At 46.0% G+C, this 20,641-nt stretch overlaps 1 protein-coding gene across 1 annotated transcript in view; it reads left to right on the top strand.

The window, feature by feature from the left end:
• LRRFIP1 (LRR binding FLII interacting protein 1) overlaps positions 1-20,641 on the top strand; it is a gene marked incomplete at both ends in the record, with an annotated part of 87,239 nt that overhangs the window by 28,463 nt on the left and 38,135 nt on the right. The window contains 3 exons of the mRNA XM_079539112.1: positions 9,173-9,259; positions 15,657-15,674; positions 19,430-19,477. Of these exons, the coding sequence (XP_079395238.1) occupies positions 9,173-9,259; positions 15,657-15,674; positions 19,430-19,477 (153 nt within the window). The remainder of the gene's footprint in view (positions 1-9,172; positions 9,260-15,656; positions 15,675-19,429; positions 19,478-20,641) is intronic.

The following is a 20,641-nucleotide window of genomic DNA, read 5'->3' as shown; positions in this document are numbered from 1 at the left end:
GCAGTGTTCAGTGCAGCACTCTGCAAAGTAAACATTTCCTTCGTTTATGGGGAAAGGATTCTTGTCAACAAGACTTCCCAGCTTCTGGTCACATGCTTGAGTTATCTCTGAGATGGGTTTTCTGGCAAAGCATAAGCAAATGTTTCTCAAGTTGATGCTGTTCGTATGTAAATTCCTCATTAGCTGTGGGTTTCTTGCCCTCTTTCTCTTCTTGGTCTTTGGCTTAAAATGTTAAGCATGAAGAGCAAGAATGCTGACCCATTAAACAGAGATAACTGGTGCTTGCACCATCAACATGTCAAAGGGGAATGTCTGCCTGAACCTTCTCCTGGCACTTGGAAGTTAACAGGGAAAAACAGAGTTTTGGAATTCTGAGGAACAAAATAAGAACTCACTCTGGGGATACTCCTGCAAGAAGAGCTCGCCATGAGAAAACATAATTTAACCTCCTAGCAAACCTTTGGTCTTGCAGGATAACATGGTATGAATTAGTAATTCAGGAAAAGATGCTTAGGTTGCAGCTGGGCATCACGAGAGGCACTGCAGCACTCCTCTTGGTCGGTTTGCCTCTGTAGTTATCCTTAAGTGTTGGAAAATTGGACGCTTCCCCAAGTCGGTTGTTCTGCAGAGGTGTTTGACAATGTGAGTCTTCCATGTTTGCAAAGGTACTCAAGGTAAAGGAATGATCGTTGTATATCCGAATTGGCATGCTGTTTTATTTCTTTATAGTGAATTTGAAGGTCGTAGGGTGAAACCGTGATCATATTTAAGTTGTAAGCAGTTTCCTTCCTCCTCCTCCCTGTGTCGCCATCTAGCCTCAATCAAAAGTCATCTGTTGATACTGGCAGTACATTTTGGTGATGAAAACTGGACATTGTTTTCCTAAGAAGCATTTAGTTGTGTACACTTGAGTTCATTGCCGTGGTGACGGTTTACAAGGAGGTTTTGTTAAGTCTGCCAGCGGAGCTGTGAGGGTGCCAGGATGCCCACAGCAGGCAGTCACGACAAAGTGAGATGCATACGTAGTTTCTTCTGTCTTCATGACTTCAGTGGGGTGTTACTCCGTAGGTTTTTATAGACATTCTTGAAATTAGAACAAGATTATGAGCTGAAGGAGGGAAAAAACCACCCTTGAGTAACTGCATTTTTCTTCTGTTATGCTGTGCTTGCCAGCTTTTTCATCCATAACTTGCGGTTTGCATTTTCCCTTCTCGCTGTCAGGAATGCCAGTAATAAATACAATGCTAGCATTCTAAAATACTTGAAGATAAAGGGAATAAACATTCAATTTTTTTTTTATATTTTTAATTTAAGATAGAAATGCAGTCAGTTAAGTTGCAGATGGAGGTGATGGACAGCATTGCACCGTGGCTGTTAAGAGCTAATATTGGGGTGGTCCAAACTGGAGCCATTGGGCTGCATGTTGCAGGTTTTCTCAGTGCTTCTAGTTGTCTGCCAAGGTTTTGGCCTTTTCATTCCAACTTGAAGCTCTGCTTCTGTGTACCTCTAGTAGCTAACTGGTGTAACATGCCCTGAAGACATCAGTTGAGTGTGACCTGTGTTGGAGGGCTCCCCTGGGTTTCACAGCACTTGTTCTCTGTCAGCTTAGTGGTGCCGAATGGCTTTGGCGAGCGATCAAGTAAGATGCAGCATTGGCTGTGTAGCTTGTGTCTCAGCTGATGTAGTTACAGCATCATGTGTGCTTGCTTCTCATTTCAGTGCCTGGAGAACCCCAGAGAGCACCAGAGGAAGGAGAGGTGAGGAGGAGAGCATGTTTGTAGTGGTTCCCCTTCCTGGGAAATCCAGCAGCACCAGCTTGCAAACCTAGGCGGAACGTGCCTTGCTCCGTGTAGAATCAAGTCAGACATGTCCAAGTGCACATCTTGAATGCTGTCAGCTGTGTATTACAGAGGGGAAAAAAAAAAAGAAAGGAAATTCACAAGTATTAAAAAGACCTCCTAATCCTGGAAGTCTGCGGCACGCTGTGTGTTTTGACTTACCCTGAGGTATGAAGTGCTTTCTCAAGTAAGCCAAGTGACAGCAAACATCTTGGGTTCTATATTGGTTTTGGAAGCAATTGAAAAAAGGTGTGTGTGTGGGGGGAGATTCTCAGTAATGTAAGACCTTATATAGGAAATATTCACGTTTTCAGTATATCTTAGTGACACATAGGACAAAAACCTGTACAGCTTTGCCAGTAAATTAGAGGGGAGGTGAAATCCTATTGATCATGAAAGCCGTAGCAAATCACCTATTTTCAGCATACTTCTTCATGCTGAGTTACCATGCTTTCCTGCGTAAGGAAAGATGTTTTTCCTGAAGAGTTAACTTCAGAGACTGGCTCACGTCCCACCTCAGGGCGAGCTGCCATTACCCAGGAGTGCACTTCCCAGCTAGTTTTGGTTTTGGGGGTTTCTGCAGTGCTTTGCAGCACCAAGCTGAGCACTGCGGGATAACCACTGGGTGATGCCAGACTGCAGCCATAGAGCGAGGCAATCTGCTGGGCCTTGTAAGTTGTGTGAGGACCTGGAATGTTTGTTATTCTTTCAATCCCGTGAAATTTCTGTCAGCAAGAGCAGAGAATGCCAGAGTGTGAGGGGAACGGAGCAGACTGGATGGATCTCCCTCCCAAATGCCTGTGATGGAAGAGCAGTGTGTCTGTCTCACCTGTCCAGGAGCAACGGGACTTGTTTGAGTCCTGCAACAGCTGGCAAAAGCAGCCAATTGGTTGCCTTCTGAATGCAAAGCGGTGCCAGCGCTTCCAAATTAGCTAAGACATTGTCAGCAGCATGGAAAATACAGGAACAGGGTGCTCTGCCAGCATGAGAGCTGGGCTCTTTGTGCCGGGCAGGCAGCTCATGGAAAAATTGAGCTCAGGTGCTGGGCGGAGACTGCATGAGGTCCCAAGCAGTGACCAGGAGAGTAAGAGCAGGGTTTGGTTGCTGGTGACCAGGAAAAAGAGAGCAGGGTTTGGTTGCTAAGGGAGGGCCGTTTTGCTTGTCAGCAGCCCCACAGCGTGTGCCAGGAAGAGATGACTTAGCGCCTGCTATTGTTACTGCTGCAAAACCTCTTTGGGTAAAAGGAGCTGCCCATGCTTTTCTTCATACCTTGGTGGTTTCCTCTCTGCCCTCACCTCTGCTTCTCAGGCAAAATCAGGAGGGCTGGATGTGGCTCTGGGCGGCCTGGTCTGCAGGGGGGCTTGAAACTCGATGATGATCATTGTGGTCCTTTTCAACCCAGGCCGTTCTGTGATTCTGTGCAGCTTACACCAGTGTCCTGAGCTCAGCTCTATCCAAGCCAACGCAGCGTATTGATAGAATTGCAGCAAATTAGCTACAGTAGAGTGGTTTATTTCTGAGATGCGAAGGCTGGTGGTGTGGATGTCTGTATGTAAGCAGCTGTTCGAGTGCTTCTGGTTGTTACATTCATTGTGCTCGGAGGTGCAGCTCGGCTGTGCAGCCCAGAGGGCAGCCATAGCCTAAGCGGGTGGTTGTGCTTGTTGCTGCTGTTCATCTCCCTCCAGCATATCGAGGAAGCAGTAAGCTCCCTAACCGTTCTCCCAATTGCTTTCTCTACATAAACTGCTTAAGGGAAGTACGCTATGTACGTAAGGCTCTTCACCAAAACAAAACAAAACAAAAAAAAAAAAAAACGAAACCAGCGTGAGTAGCAATCAATAGAAGCAGCAGCCAGCGTGCTGATAACCGCCGAGGAAGCACAAAGCTCGTGTAGCTGTGACATCGCTGCCTGCGGGCGCTGCTGACTCACAGCGAGCACCGCCAGCCCGCGGGCACGGAGCAGCGCTCGGACTTCGGCTCCGGGAAGTGCCGGCAGCGCGTTGTTCCCCGCGGGACGCAGCGCTGCTTCACCAGCAAGAGCTGCCGCTCTGCTCCGCCGAGCCGCGTGGGGCTTTTCGCTTCTTTCATGCGAAGACCCAACTGCAGCCATGCCGATGGAAGCGGACTGCCTGAGCCCAGAGGCTCAGAAACTGGTACGGCGGTGGGGGGGGATGGGGGTGCTGCGGCTCTTAGGATCCAAATCGCAGCCGGGCAGCACCTGTGCTCGTTTAACCCTTCGTGGGCTGCTCAGCTTTTAATCGGCTTTCACAGTGCTTAATAAGCGGTGTCCCCCCTTGGGTGTGCCTGCCCCAGTTTAAACCACACTGGGTTTGGTTTTATTACCTCTTGCAGGAAAATATCTTTGCGGTCTGTGTTACAGCCCATGTCACACAGCTGTGTGAAGCTTACCGTGTGCAGTGAAGCTCTTGGCCACTTAGCGAGCTGCTGAGCAATGCTGTGTTCTTTAAGTTGCTTCCTACAGGTTTCTGTTGCATGTGCCTTTGACTGAATTCAAATGTAATAATCATAGATGCTTAGAGAAAGTTCTGCTTGCTTGTGAGAATTGTCTCGTTTTGGACGTGCTGTGTAATTTACAGCACCTCCACAGCAGTGGGTGCTAGTGGGGTGCCTGTTGTTGGCACTGGCTGGCACCCACAAGTAGCTAATTTTCCCCAGTGCTTTGAGTTTTCTGAGCCCTTTTAAAAATAAAGTTTAGAAATGAAAGTTATTTTCTTTTCAGATTGACGTGAGAGCAGGTACGCCAACTTAATTTCTTCTGTGCTTTGTAAGTGAAGTTTAAAAGCAGCCCTGTGTCTCCATGGAACCATAATAGAGGAGTCACAGGGCTGCTGATGCGGGTTGCTGATTTTTATGTCGTTCTCCTGGTTCCTCCCTCATCATCATCCTGTGGAGCAGAGGGAAGCCATCAGACATGTCCATAATGGACCCCCCCCAGCCTGAAGGATGGCTGTGGCCTGTGGTTATTAGAAAGGAATCCTTACCTTTATATTTAGAAGTCATTTGCATGTAAGGTGAAGAGCTGGGCAGGACGGGGGCTGACCAATCCCTGTGTGAGTCATGGGCTGATCGTCACATGAGTACAATAGTGGTGCAAGGTGTACTTAGGCTCCTGGCTCAGATGCAGAGAACATCAGGTAGACATGCTGCCCTGACTTCCGAGCATCATCACCTGCAGGCACCCTTGTTTCAATGCAGAGGAACATGTGGTTATTCATGGTGAGCTCCAGGAGCTCGAGTGAAGGCAAGGTGAAGGAAGCACTGCTATCACTTAGTAGAGGTTGAGCTGATAGACATATCTGCTGCCTTGTGAGAATCTTGCTAATCAGGTGCTGCTTGTGCAAATAACCCTTACGTTCTTTAGGAGTACAGCAAACCTAGCCAGGTTTCTTTTGACTAATGAAGCATGTGACTTATGTAGATGGAGTGAGCAGTTGTGTAACACTTGAAGGAAAAGCTTTTCCGTGCAAGGTACTGGGCTGGAATGGCAGCACCAATGAGAAACTGTGCTCACAGCAAACAAATAGCTGGCTCTGCCTTAAGCATAAAGCAAGAAGCTTATGTTAGCCTGAGTTATGTTAGCCTGAGAATAGTTGTTATAGGAATATATAATAGCTACTGTGTAGTTTGCAGGTGTATTTTTTCTGGTAATGAGATCAGAGAGTTTTCTGAGCTTGATTTTGTGCTTACAAACAACACTTGACTGTTAGTTTTTGAAGCAGATCGCTTTGACTACATTGGATTTAGGGAGTGCTTTGTATAGGTTGCAAACTATTACATGTGTAGCTGTGTGGTAAGTCAGCACAGTCATTTTCCAGTGCTCAGAAAAGCAGCATAATTTCCTGCCTTTGTTGGCTGTTTCTTGGGGCTTCCAGTTTAACAATGACCCCTGGAACGTTTCAGAAAGGAAAAGCTCCAAGTCTGCACACCTTCAGGATGTGTGTCATTAGCATCTATCTAACCAAGTCACCCAAAGAATTCCCTTGTCAAGACAGTAATGAGCAGGCATCTTCTCCAGGCCGGGAAGCCCTCCTTTTGGTCCTTGCCTTTCAAGCATCAGTGCTGGATGCAGAGCGCTGGTTCCCATCAGTGGCTGAAAAGGGTCAGGATGGCTTCAGCCATCACAGATTCCTAGTTCTCCCCACAGCCCCGTGCTGCAGGCTGATTGCTGTTGGAAATGCTGCTCGCCCTGCCCAGCTCATACCCACTACCTGCCTTTTCTCATCGGTAGGGAGCCAGGTTACTTAATGTTAGCCTGCTCAGAGCTGAACATACTGAACTCCTTAATGCACAATAAAGATCTGCACAGCGCTGGATTTTTCTTTGGAAACCGAACAGGGCTGTGGAGTGCAGAGCAAGTGGACCAACAAAAGCAGCCGGCGTTTCGCAGTGCAGTGGGGTGTTTGCTTTGGGGCTCTGTGTCTATAAATCACCCCGGGCAATTGCAATAAAATGACAAAAATGCAGGATGTGTAGCTGGAGTGTTTGAGCAACTCCCTTGAATTCAGGCGATCATTCTTCAGCTGGTGTAGGTTTCTGTGTTCTTCTGAGCACTGTGCTGTCTCTCTTCTTGTTTTTCCCACAGGCTTTTACACAAGCCCCTTAGGGTTTCTTTTGGATGACATGCACAATGCAGCTGAAGCTGCCAGCACTCCTTGTCAGATGCACAGTAGTTCATAAAGGGAAGTTACAAAGGCTTTCTAATGAGTGCAATTAGGCTTTGTGTTTTTATTCGCGTGTGTTTGCCAGTGATGTGCCACTTCTGATTGAGGTATTGCTCATGGAGTCAGTAGTGAATTTTAGGTGGGTTTAAGACTTGCTTCTTTCTATCTTAGTGATTTTCCATCTTGGATCCATTTAATAGCTATTTATTTTGGCAGCCTTGAGACTTCCATTTCAGCTCTTGCAGGCTTCTGCAACTCAGACTGCATACATCAGTGCGTGCAGCATGCTGAGCACCGAGTCCCTTGCAGGCTATGGGCACCTGCCTGTGCCTTGGAGATGACTTGGGTCTGGTGTTGGACAGGTGCTTGGGCTGAAAGGCCAGAGCCATTCAGACAGAGCCTGCCTTGGTATAGACAGCATGGAGAAATGTCAGAGCTGCCCCTTGCAGAAATCAGAGTATTCATAGCAGGGCACAATTAATGCAAGAACAGAACCTAAGTGTGTGGTTTGATAAACATAGACAAGTCGAGTCACACGCCTGCTTTTGAGGAAGAGGTCCATAAGAAATGTGGCACTGCTATATGTTTCTCTGAAGTCTGTAGCTGTCAGTTTGGCTCGTGTTAGGATCCTTTGCATGTCTGTGGCACGTGGTGTTGGGATGGCTGCCACTGTCAGCAGGTGTGCTGTGCTTTTGCACAGGACAATATGTGATGGCTCTTGTTGGTCTTCATGCTTACTGCAGGCTTTGTTCCGTGCTCGGCTTGCTTCTCCACTTCGAGTCGGAATTCAGTAGAACTGTTCTCATTGAGTGTGAGGTGTGGATTAGGACCCACCCAGTTTATTTACACTGATCTCATGCATATTACCTGTTTTATCACCTGGCTACTTAGAGAATATCAGAAATGTTCATTCTGCTTCCATCATTTCATCAATTAAAGTGCCCAAGTGGGATCCCACAGGACAACTGGACAAAGTGTAGAGCAGCGTGGTCTGAGTCGGATGCTGACCATGTTCAGAAGAGGAGGTTGGAGCCTGAATGCCTCTGTGCTGCTTTGATGTGATAGCAGGGAGTTGTGATATTGTCCTAGGGAGTGTTCTGGATGGACTAAGTTTCTGTTGACTTCTTGCAAATGTATCAGTAGGGTATGTGCTAATGGCAGGGTTTGATAAGCTTAAAAAGAGAAGTTCAAAAGCTATTTAAAAGGATTTAGAATGTTTTGTTCTCTTGCTTGTCATGACAGATACTAACTGCTGAAGAACCATGTGGCCCTGGAAAGACAAAGTTCATGAAAAACATATGCTAGTTCCAGGATATAAGCCAAGCCAAAGATACTGAAGGAAAATGTATTTTTACTCTTGCGTGTCTTTAGGGTCCGAAAATTGGCTTGGTATGAGCAGGCAAGGACTTCAAAGCTAAAATACAATAAATTGGAGACTACCCATGGATTGGCACTTGAAACCAAAATGTATCATATGTATGTATATGTAATGTCATCTAATGGGATCTTCCACAACGTAAGAATTCATTTATTGCAGTCAGCATCCAGGGAACAGGCAAGCCTTGTTCCCAGGGAGAACCTAGAATAACTTACAAAGCATGCTTTTCCCCTTGCATCTTAAAAGTTTCTTCATTTTCCAAGTTGCTTCATTTCATTGTATGCTGGAGAGAGAATATATGCTTCTACAGTACAGCTAGCAAGCGTGTGAATCCCTTTGCCCTTGCAGTATCACACAATCATAGAACTGAATGGGCTGGAAGGGACTTCCAGAGATCATCTGGAATCCTCTGATCAGAGATCAGAGGAGCTGAGTGTGCTCCCAGGTTGGTGAGAGCACACGGTCCCTCCAGCTCTCCTGTCCTGTGCTTGCTGTCCCACTGCACAGAGCCTGAGCTGACTTTGCACATGAGGCTTCCTGTTTTTGCCTGGTATTAAAAAGCAGATAATTAAAACAGTTACTTTGCAGCATGTTCTGGCACTTCCAAACCTGATGAAATGAGGAAGCTTAATAGATCTCATGGGAGGCCCGTGCTTGGCAGGCATCCACTCCGGAGAGGTTTGGATTTTGAATGCCACCGTCTGGATGCTCTAGTTGAGCTGGTGCGTTTTCTCAGGTTCCCTGTTTCCTTGCCTGGATGGTTCCAACCTTGGCTGAGTGTAGTTGCTGTGCTGAGCTGCTGTGCCTGCGTGTGCACAGTGTCAGCTCTTGGGGAAAATGGCACGTAACGTGTTTGCTGTTTGTCTAATTAATTCATCAATAAAAAAATAATGTGCACCGCAGGGAAGGGAAAAAAAAAAAAACACAAACAAAAAAAACAAGCCAGACCTGCCTTTCTGAAATAAGTAAATAAACCTGACTGTTTTCTCCATTGCAGCACTTCCTCTCTATCTGCACAAATAGTAATTACAGAGACACAGGGCGCATCTCAAGGCAGCTGCTCACTGGGGTTGGTGCCTACGCTCGGCTGTATTACCTGCTGGTGAAGCATAACGAGTTATGGAAGGCAGGGCCATTGCTAGCAGTAGGGAATTAACTCCTACAGGTGTGTTTACAGCCTTACGGAGCTTAGCCTCCCTATTTGGCACCCTGAGCGCGCGTGCCTCACGTTGAGCTGTGTGCCTTTGGTCTCATTGCTGTGTTCCCATCCGCAGGCTGAAGCGAGGCTGGCGGCAAAGCGAGCAGCGCGGGCAGAGGCACGGGAGATCCGGATGAAGGAACTCGAGCGGCAGCAGAAAGAGGTACGTCTGTGGGGTGGGGGGACAGGTGGCCCGTCTGCTTTCCTATAGGTGATCCCAGGTCCTGGAGCAAAATATATTTGGCTGAATCCTTTGTCTGTGCGGAGCTAGCGCTGCTGCTGTGTTTGTGGATCACGGGAAAGAAAATGACTGAAATTTGGGATTGTGACAACGGCTTTGTTTCAGTGAAGCTGGTTTAATTATTCACAGAGAACGCTGGTGGTTATTGTAATCATTAATATTAAACTTGGAGATCCGTGGCCTGGTTGTATGTGTGGAATCCTGGAAATGGATTCCGGGCACTTCATTAGAAATAGCAAGGAAGACTCCTGGCCCTCCTATAGCTCTCTGCTTGCAAGCTGAGGGTGAGCATTGTGATTGCCCTGTTTATAAAAATGGTCTCCTGTGAGCAGGAGGAAAGCTTGGTAACCAAAGCAAGGGGACTGTATTTGGTAAAACACAGCCCTCTGCAGAGTCTTGGGAAGAGCTCGTTGTTTTTATGCAGTCAGCATGTGCAGAATCATGGGCCTCTGATGTAGGAATCATCACCAGTGACTGTGAAGACCCAAGCAGTTTGTTCTGCTTCTGTTGTGCTTGGTGTGCCAGAGCTGTACTCAGTGTTGTTAACTCTACTTTGGGAAACAGTAGTGGTTTATTTTACAGCTGTGCAAGTTAAAGGAATCAGGATGAGGCTACAGGCAGACTAATGATGAGAACCAGCAGGGTTTAAAAATTTCATTAAACACACACCAAGGAATGCAAGAACAGAAGAGATGTAGCAAGGTCAATGACAATCAATGTCATTACTCGAATGAATCAGTTTTGATGGCAAGGGAAGAAATAAGGAGTCTAGAGGTGTATGTGAGAAGATTAAATGTAGATGCGTGCTTTGGGGTGCAGGGAAGGATTTGTTTTAGCTTTAAAGTGGCAAATCAGGTTGCAGTAGCAGACCAGCATTGGTGCAGACTGCAGGAACCACCCTGGAGCAGAAGCAGGTGGGCAGTTTGCCCATACTGAGCATTGTGCCGAAGTGCCTCATCTAGCTGAGGCATGTTTGGATGTTTCTTAACACCCCTCAGCTGCAGTGAAGTTCAGATATACCTGCAGACACACCAGAAGTCAGACCTGCAGAGAAGCATTGCTGTAAGCATGGTGCTTGTGGAAGAGAGGAGCCTGTTAGTACTCCAGCTGCTGCTTTCTGAAGGATGTTTCTTGTAACCTGGATCACATTCAGAAGGCCCAGACTGTGGATGATAAGCACTGGTGCCATCAAGCATCGTGGCGTGCCTGTAGCCCAAGTGCAGGGATTGGCTCAGCAGCCTTTGGAAGCTCTGTGGCAAACAAGCACAAAGTGTTTTGTTTGGGCAGCAAACTAAATATGGGTGTCGTGGCAGCTGACAGTGGTGTTACCATCTAATTTGCAGATAATACTAATGGGACTTGATGACCCCTTGCAGATTAAAAGCTGATGCTGCAAAGAACATCCTTGTAAATTGAGGTGTTGGTGTGAAAGCTAAAGCTTGAAAAGATTCTGTGCGTGCTCCTGCAGATAACTGATCTGAAACTTGGTAGAAGTTGCCTTCTGTGCATGGAATTTGAATGGTACAGCATGTCATTCTGCAGTACGAAATTCAGTGCAGCTCACTCAGATATTCCCTACAATCTGTTGTGTAATTCACTGGCATAGATCTCAAAACATGACTACACAACTGTTTAATGTTTCGCAAGCTTTGGATATCCCCTGAATTTTTCACATAGCTTCATCTCAACTCCCAGATAGAAGGTAGAGCGAACGAGGATGTCTGCACGAAGCTGTTTGTTGCCACAGATATATCACAGATATAATGGAAGAGAGCACAGATAGAGAAGATTCCAAGTAGGAAGCAGCACAAGAGATTTGGCACTTTCCCCTTGTTCCTGGGAGAGAACAGACTGTGATACTGGTGTCTGTACAGCTTGTTGTCTGCCATCTTCCCCGTCCTTCTCAAACTTTTCGGGGCAATAAATAGCACATTCACACATGTCAGAGGAGAACAACTTAGAGCACTTGCTCTACTACTTCAGGAGGTTTTTAGAGCCAGTTATGAGAGTTAAAAAGCAGTAAGTTTATTGCATATGTATGTGTTTTGTGCTTAAAGCAGCGCGCTTGCTCTGACAGGCTTCTTGTGGAGCACAGATCTCCCAGGAATATAAGTATATATTGTTAGTCTGGGTTACAAGTTACCAGATGTTACTGTTACAAGCTATAAACAAAGTATAGCTCCCACTGGCACTGCAATTGTAATGTTTGGTTATGGACTGGAAACTGACTTCCCTAGTGCCCACCATCTAATATTAATGATGTTTCTTAGTCTGTCTTTCATTTCCCTAGCCTTAAAATAATGGGATAACTTCTGCATCATGAGTGTAAGTATATTATTTAAGTAATGTTTGCATTTCTGGCAAGAACAACACGCCAGGTATCTGTTGTTCTTGTTCCCATAAATGTTTCTATATGTAGGAGCAACCATTTTATTAGATGCTATTAAAAGGCTACGTTCTGTAGTCACCTTATATGTGAAGAATGTACCAAAGATTAGTCACAGCTGCATAATAAAGCTCATCAGTAACTGGTGGGGATACGTGACACCGTGCCCAGCTCCTCGTATGGCAGGATTTAATGCAGCACACAGCACTGGCAGCAGAAGCTCCAGCACAGTTGGTTATTCTGGAGATTCACATTGTATTTATCAGGCAGCTTGGTTTTGCACAGTGGTAAGCGTGCTTGCTTGCAGGTATGGGTTGAGCCCCTGTTTAACGTCTATGCAGAAGGGTAGATTTAGTTAAATTCGGGTTGAAATACGAGGGCACAGAGGGGCTTTTGAGAGAAAACTCCCTGCATTGCACTGTGAGATGTGGTAAAGCTCCAGGGGAAGGCTGCTGCAGGTCGCTGTGGTGGGGCAGGAATCCAGGTGTGTTTGCAGAGGTGGTTTTGTTTGATCACCCGATACCATCTTGGAGCAGGCTGCAGGAAGGACAGGTGTGCCAGGGTGCTTTCAGAAGAGGGAGCTGAGGAGAGCATGCCTCCAGTTTCATGGAGATGTGAGCCTGGTAAATGAGGAGCCTGCTCTGAAAGAACACGAGCACCGGAGCCGTGATCCGATACGTACTGATCTGTGAAGATAGAGCTGCTGGTCAGTCTCACATCACATGCATTTGGCAGAGAAAGGGTTCCTCATCATGAGGCTCTAGGAAAGGCACGGATCTGCTAAACACAGCTGCGGGAACTTGTTGTTCTGCACTACTTGTTGTTCTCCACCAAAGATGTAAATGATTAATAGGGAGGTTGCTGTAGGTTTTCCTGGCATCCTTCAGCACGCAGGCTGTGCAGGAGAGGCAAATGCCAATGCACTTTCTCAGCTGTGTGGGTGGTTGCAATAGGTGGCACTTAGTGCCCTGCCTGCTTCCAGGCTGCAGGTCCCACCCTGCTGGGCCCTGTGTTTTCCCCTGCCACGCTGCCGTGGCCTTTAAACATTGGGTTTACAGTTGCTGAGTCAAAGGTCAGTCGATCCTGGATCCTGCTGTAGAGTTATGTTTGGTACCGAGTCAAATACTTGTGTGCATTCTGACATTTATTTTTAATTCACACAGCAGAACAAGGCAGGAGTTGGCTCAGTAGCTCCGAGTAACAAACTGTAAATTCTAGTGGGGTTACCAGGTTAAAGAGAGGATTTTTTTTGTGTGTATTTTTCCCTTGCAGTGATACATACTGAAGTTTTTTTTTTGTTTTTTTTTTTTTTTTGTTTGTTTGTTTTGTTTGTTTGTTTTTTTTAAGAAACATTTAACTGTTGAGTATCAGGACACTTTTAAGCCTCAGCATTAACGGCTAATTGGAAAGAATGTTTTATGTAGGAGTGCGTTCTGTGTTCTGCTGGCAAGACTCAGATGTCTCTTTGAGGACTGACAGTGGGAGACCACTGTTTAAGCTGATATTGAAGCCTGAAGGGAAGAGAGAGAGATCTCCTCCCACTCTGTAACCTGCAGGATAAGGTTCCTGCATGGCAGTTCATGCAGCAGATGAGCCTCTGCTTTTAGTTCAGGGCAAGTGCTCTGTATGTGCCTCCTCGCTTCATTTTCAGCTTAGCACAACACTTGCCTGTGCAGTTTTGTACATTCTTTCTTTGCCAACAGACCTATTTGCACATAGTTCTCTCTTTGCATTCATGCTTTGGTGAAGTAAAATATGTTACTTGTACTTCGTTGTGGTTTTTTATTCCCCCCCCCCCCCCCCCCCCGTGTCATTTGCAGCCTGTGAATGTAAATGTGCTAAAGGCAAGCTAATGTGAGAACACCCTTGATCTGCTTTCAGGTCCTGTTGATCACGACTTAGGCCCTTTTTTTCCCTTGCTAGGATTTAGTGGCTGCAAGCCTGAGCTGAGTCAGCAGGTCCTGTGTGACAGCTGGCATATGGAAGAGTTTGGAGCCATTTCAGATCCTAGGCAGTGCAGGAAAAACGAGACAAGAGCATTGGTGTTTGAATGGGAGGTGGGAGGCTGGCCAGGAAACTTGGTGCTGATGTGTGTGGAGAAGACACTAAGGAGCTGGTGAAGGTTATCTGTGTCTTTCTTGCACAAATAGTGTGAAGGTGCAGAGGGCACTGCACTGATTGGAGATTGCATTGGAGCAGAGCTGTTGTGACCACGCTATGGGCTGACCACAAAAATCCCAGGTTTCCAAAATGTTGAGGCAGTTTTGATGATGCACTTGGCTTTGTCCCTGTGCTGCTCTGCACTGCTTGCAGTGTCTGGACCGAAACAAGGGCCTCGTTGTTGTCTTGCCTGTTTGCAGTCCAGGTCCTGGGCACACAGGGCTTTCTGCACACAGCAGGGATACCTGCTACGCTGAGCCTGAAGCGCTGCATTTGAAAAATAAAGGATCTATGGCGTTGTCCCAAAGGCATGGGACAGCTATCAGAAAGCATCATCCACGTGCGAGTGGTGTCAGCGTGCCCCAAAGCTTGGCTGTACCTGTTACCAAGCCCTGGCAGGGTATGTTTAAAAGGAGCATACTGTGGGTGAAACAACAGCGTGGCAATGTTAAACCTATAATAGCTGCCTGCTAATTGCCACATGTAAAAGTGCAGTGCTTGAATGGATGAAAAGCACCCTGCATATGCAGATTGGAGTTGCTGTGTGTTCTTGGGAACTGTGGGAGGCTTTAGTGCAGTTTCTTCTTACGGGCTTTCTTAGCGCAAGATAAAGTGAGGTGATTAGCTGTGTGGGAAAGCTAGCTTTAACTGTGGGTCTTGGTTAAACCCTGTGCACTTGTAGGAATAGAAATCAACGCTTTGAAGGTATTAAGTTGGCTTCTGCAGTTGTTCTTCACAGTCAAGAAAGTGAACCTGAGCCGGTTCCGGAGGCAGTGATTGAAAGGAGCATGCTTTGCACCCAGCACTGGGCTCTGGGTTCACCTGAGGTGGCCCAGAGCCACAGATGGCAGAGATCCATGGGTATATGTCCAGAAGTACGAGAGTTGCCTGCCCTGCCGCCTTCTGACTAGCAGAAGGGATGGAGTCCAAGCACTGTCCCCTTCCCCATGTGCCATTCATGTAGCAGAGGGCTGGGAGTTGCAGTCATTCAGTCAGTACTCATCTGACAGTAAGACAGCTGGCAGTTCTGAACTGCGTTGTCACTTTCTGCTACAGATACAAAGCTCAAAGGGTGCTCAGCAGAGGAGTGGGGAGAATGAAGCTGCAATTTCCTTCTGAATTTGGTTCCAGCTAGGTAACTTTTGAACAAAGAGGGGGGGGTCTCTTGCAAAAAACCAAAACCTGCAGAAATCCTGCAGTTCTGGCAGTACGTGTTAAAATGCTCTGAAAATCTCTTGCACAAGTTGATGCTGTCCTGCACACAGCTGAAAGATAGGTAGCATTGATGACATTTGTTTCACCAGCTAAGGAGGACTTGGTCCTTAACAGAAGCACGCATTGTCTGTAGTTAGTGCTTTTTTTTTTTTCTCCCCACTGTAATGGTAGATGCACAGCTGCCATCCCAGGTGAGTATTTGGGCAGTGGAAATAGGAGTGATAGGAAAGCAGGAGGCCCTGCCCTCCAGCTGGATTGCTCTCTTGCCCAGCTGTCTGTGGAGCAGATGTCCATGCACCTCCCAGAAGCCAGCAGGTAGGTGCATGGGAGTGTTGTATTTTAGCAAGCTGTGTTGAAGGAAGCCTGGAGTGTAACCTCTGCTTTCATCTTACCCGACTTAACAGGATTTGAGTATGTTTCTTTGTATTCATGTTTTGCTGTATATTCTGCATAAATGAGTTTTTTCCCCCTCTAGGCTGGCTTGTTGTTGTGTTGCTGTTCATTCATTCACGCTAGCTTTTGTTTCCTTGTTTCTTTCCTTTCCCTCTTCCCCCTTAGATCTATCAAGTTCAGAAGGTAGGGCTTGCTTGTTCATTCTTGTTTGTGTGTGTGTGTTCTCTCACGAGTCCTGTCTGCACCTCAGAAAAACTTCTTAAGAATGGAAGATGCACGGCAGGCTTTGTTTCCATGCCTTCATGTTTCCTTTCCTCCCATAGCCTTGTGGAGTGGATAATAAAGGGGAGAGGGGCAAGGTGACCTGTTTGGCTAGGCACTTAGTCTCATCTTTTCCACTGACTGTTTGACAAGGAATAAGCAGTAAAGAGAAGAAGAGTTTTGCAAAGCAGCCATCCCATGAGTTTGGTAGCTTGGAGCATGGCTGAGAGCCACGCAGTCACTTGGCTGTTGAAGGCCAAGTGCATCGTTGCACATACTTCAGGCTGTGCAAGCACCTAATGAGTGCCAGCAGGAATGACTTTCGGATGACTTTGCATGCAGAAAGTCACTGAAGTAAATCAGGGACACTGTGTTTGAGTTTGCAGTCGTTGGGTAAATGAACTGTATGGCCTTTCTTCCAGTGTACCAAAAATTTTCAAACGCTTCTACGTTGTTTAATTCTCTGTCCACTCAGTTTAAAGGCATGATCTCTCCCCAGTTCCCATTTCTCACAGTTCTCATGCTAATAAGAGCTGTAACGGAGATCACCTGCTACGTAACAAAAGTTTGGGGTTTTCTTTTGCTGTTGTGTGGTTGCAGCACATGGATTGTGCAGTACATAGAGAATAGCTCTAAAGAAATTTCACAGGGGGAGAGAAAGCATGGATTTCTTGAAGCCTGCTCATTTTCCGCTATACTGAATGATTTTTATCCTGTTTTTTTGTATTGCTTGCTGAGTGAGAAACCACAGCCTGCTTGTGTTGCTCCTGGGCCCTCACTGCATGTTTCCTGGCTCTGTGGCAGTGTGTGTGCTTCTGGAAATGCTGCTCTCTTGTCCATGTACGAAGGCAACTACTGAAATCATGCTCTCATGCTTAATCCTGACTTGGTTAATTTGATGACAAACCCATCTTACTCTTGTATTTATTTCTGGAGTTGCCCACGTACTGTGTGAATCAAATTAATGTCTTCCTGTGGGTCAACAGGCTGTCAATGTATCAATCTCCTGTATGGGAGCTAATTTAATCTGCTGCTACTTTTGCAGCCCCACGGGAGACAAAGAAGTTGTTTACTCTTGGTGTCGTGACGTGGATGAGGAGATAAGTGGGTTAGCTTCGTGGCATCCCTTAGTGAGTTTGCAAGTCGAGCAGTTTTACTGGCACTTAGTGAGCAAATCTGATCCGGAATTCTCTCTCAATGGTATTAATGTCATTAATTATTGAATTTTAATATCAATTTTCAGGGTAGAAGAGAACTTGAGTCTGGAAGAGGTATCCAGCTAAACGGTGGAGGTGTTATTTCACTTTCCACTCCCAGCAGATCCCTTATGGCAGAACAGTCGACGTAAAGGGTTGGGAAGCGTCTGGAGCAAAATAGCTGAAACTTCAGATGCTATTGGCTCAGTCCAGCGTGTGAGATGTGTTGTTTAGATTCAAATAGAAGTGGTCTCTAGGCTATTGCTTTCATTAATGGTTCTCTTTAGGGGATGTGAAACATAGCTTTGTCACTTCACACGGGTGGAGAAAGAGACAGCCATACAAGTCTTTCAAGGAGTGCTTCCTCATCTCTCTTATGCAGAACTGAATTCAAAAGCCTGTGTCAGGAAGTGGAGAGCCAAGGGCAGGCAGTACGAAATATCAGTGTACTTGTGGGCCCTTCCTACGTGTGAGAAAGGACCCTCTGTCTTTATATGGAGGTTTTTAGGATGCTTTCTTTCCCCTTGGGTGTGTGTAGGCTTTTTGTGTTTTTGTTTTAATTGAATCAATATGTAGCGTCAGAAAACCTTGCCCATTTTTTCTTTGGGAAAGAAGGAGCCTCTAATAAGGCTTTACCTGATCTGATTTACCACAAAGCATAATCTGTAGGTTCTGCTCTCAGACACAACCCTGACCAGCTGGAATTCGTATGGCTTTAAGAACTGGGCTCGCTTTCAGGATGTGATTTACATAAACCTTAATTTTACAACATGCTGTCATACGTATTTTACTTCTGCCTGGAAACAGCTGATCCAAGCACATACGAGGAAGTATGCAATGCTTGGAAGAACAGTAGTTATTATAGCACTCTCTCATTCATGTAGTTTAAGGGAGAAGTTTCACTCAAGTGCAGCTTGGCTAGGCATTGCAGTGAGATCCTGGGTGTATTTGTGCACACGCTGAGATGCTTTGCAGGATCAAGAGGGGAAGGCATAGGGAAGTGGTTAAGTATCTTAACTGTTGTCTCTTCTCCTTTTTCCAGATAAATGCGTGTGTGCTGTTAAAACCTGCAGTGCAGTGGGTTTATTTCACATTTTCCAAATTTCTGGCCTCAATACTTACTTTCTAGAATTCTTTTTCTGAAGAATTTCAGCTTAGAACTGGCAGCGTTCAGAAGTCTTTGCACAGTTTGGGTTTTCCCTGATGTCCTCATGCAGCAGCCCTGTGCGTATTTCACTTTGTAATGGGCTGTCTTCTCTTCAGAGCTATTAAGGTGAAAATAAAGGTGGCCTGAAGGTGAAAATAATTTTGTTGAAAGGAAACTCTGAAGTGGGAATAAACTGATGCAGTATCAGAGAGCTCAGATGTTTCTTCTGCTTTGTTACTAAGTAGAGAGTGGGGTTTTGGAGTGCAAGTCAAGATACATTAATACCATCGAGTGGCTGCAAAATGCTGAGCTCTATGAGGAAGAAGATAGCAAATTTTGCTCATCAGTTAATGTTTTACCTACTCCTGCTCTGCTTCCTCCAGCCTCTGGAAAGCAGGCAAGCGTAGGCACTTTTTCCGCCCCACAAATACACAAACCTCAAAATACATAACCTAAATTGTTCTAAAATACATCTAATACTTCCTTGAGCAGGATTTCCATTTGCCCATTACTGTGCTTGGGCCTGGTGCTTTTCCTCACACTGCAGTGTTATGGTTGCCGTTATAAACGTGAGCTTCCTGAGATTAGATTCCAAATGTGTGTTTGGGAAGGATGGAAAATCCTGTTGAACTTGTTGATCTTCAGCAATTTGCTGTATGCTGGGAATGCAAGGTCAGTGGGAAGTGCAAAAGTTACATCAAGAGCATATGACCTGCACATGAGTTCAGGTAGGACAGCCTGCTAGGGAAACGTCTGGTATGGTACTAAAACAGAGACCTTTGCAACCTTGCTGCTGTGCTATAAAGGATCCTAAGGCTCTGTTCTACCATCCGTGCCAAGATGATCAAAACGCAGGCAAAAATGAGATCTGTGGATGAAGAAAACAATAGGAATACACAGATTATTTGCATTTTATTCAACTTGTCTTCCCAGTTTGACAGATCTGTGCAGTGAACACAGTTTGACAGTGTTTTTCATCCTGGAAGTGTTCTGTGTTCAGGTCGCTTATAATGAGCCTTGACTTAAATGGGTCAGAAATTCAAGACTCATTACGCTCTTTGCTCCTTTCCCTGTGGTGCTGGTTGGTTTTCTTTGACACTGCTGAGCAATAAGGAGCTGTGTAGGGGTCAGACTGTCCTGCTAAATGCTCCTGTCCCTGTGCTGGGAAGTTTTTCTGGGCATCTGCTGCATCAGACATGGCACCCAATGGATGCTGTCACTGGCACGGCCATGAAATCCGCATGTGTGAATCTGTGTGCACTGGCAATGCATGACTAAGTGTTCAGTGTTTGCCTTCCTCATCTAAATTCAGTTTTTCCCTTTTCTGTCTGTAGAAATATTATGGTCTGGATACTAAATGGGGCGACATCGAGCAATGGATGGTAGGCCTTGATCAACATAGTTAATCAGCTTTTATGTGTTGAAGTTTTGTGCAGTTGGTAGAAAATTGAGACATATTTCCATACATTGGAAATACGCTCTTAGCACTCAGGTTCTTGCAATCCACATCAGGCATCTGAAACAAAGATTGAATGTGGAATGGGTTTGGTTAGAGCCATCTCTTTTTGCAGACCTCTATATCCGTCCTATCACTTGAAGATTGGATGAGCTTGTAGACCCAATAGAGCCACTAATGCAAGGAATACACACACACACACACACACACACACACACACACACACACACACACACATATATACACACTCTCTTTATTTCTTGTGGATTTTGCTACAATTTGAACTTCTTCAAAGCTGTATTCAGGTAAATGCTGGGCAAGTTTTATCTGTGCTTCTGCTGTTAGTTTTGACCATTCCAGACGCAGTAGTAGTGGTACTGTGGCAGTGCTCACCTTTTCTGGTCTTGGATTTCATTAGTTGCTAAGCTGCTAGAGTTGGCTTAGCAACTTAGACACAGATGTGGCCGTTAGCAGCATCAGTCTGTTTTAACAGCCATAACATGAGATGAAAGGACTGCTGAAGGGCTGGAGGACATTTCCTTCATGTGTCTGTCTGGCATAAGTTCGTGACATCGCTTAGCAGTGATGCCAGATGAAAACTACTGTTCCTTGCCCTTGTGGCCTTTCTCTGCAATTCAAGGAGTGCATGCTGTAAGAGGCACAGTGGAACAGCTGACTTCCAGCCTGGAAGGTAACTTTTCCTTGATAATTAGCTAGCATAAATACTGGCTTGCTGCATCCCTGCTTAAAACCTGCTGTCCCAGAGAGCAGCCAGCCACTCCAGATGCTCCAATCAGACAGATGAGCCATTTAGTCTCTCCACATAGAATCCTAGAATGACCTGGGTTGAAAAGGAGCACAATGCTCATCTGGTTCCAACCCCCTGCTGTGTGCAGGGTCACCAACCAGCAGAACAGGTTGCCCAGAGCCACATCCAGCCTGGCCTTGAACGCCTCCAGGGGTGGGGCATCCACAGCCTCCTTGGGCAACCTCCTTTCTGAGTGGAAAGACTTCCTCCTACTATCCAACCCAAACCTCCCCTGTCTCGGTTTAAGGCCATTTCTCTTTGTCCTATCACTACCCACCTTCA

Source organism: Tetrao urogallus (assembly GCF_951394365.1).
Source record: "Tetrao urogallus genome assembly, chromosome: 8".
In the NCBI taxonomy this organism is placed as follows: domain Eukaryota; kingdom Metazoa; phylum Chordata; class Aves; order Galliformes; family Phasianidae; genus Tetrao; species Tetrao urogallus.
The sequence above is the reverse complement of the archived record's forward strand: the minus strand, read 5'-3'. Positions and strand labels throughout refer to the sequence as shown.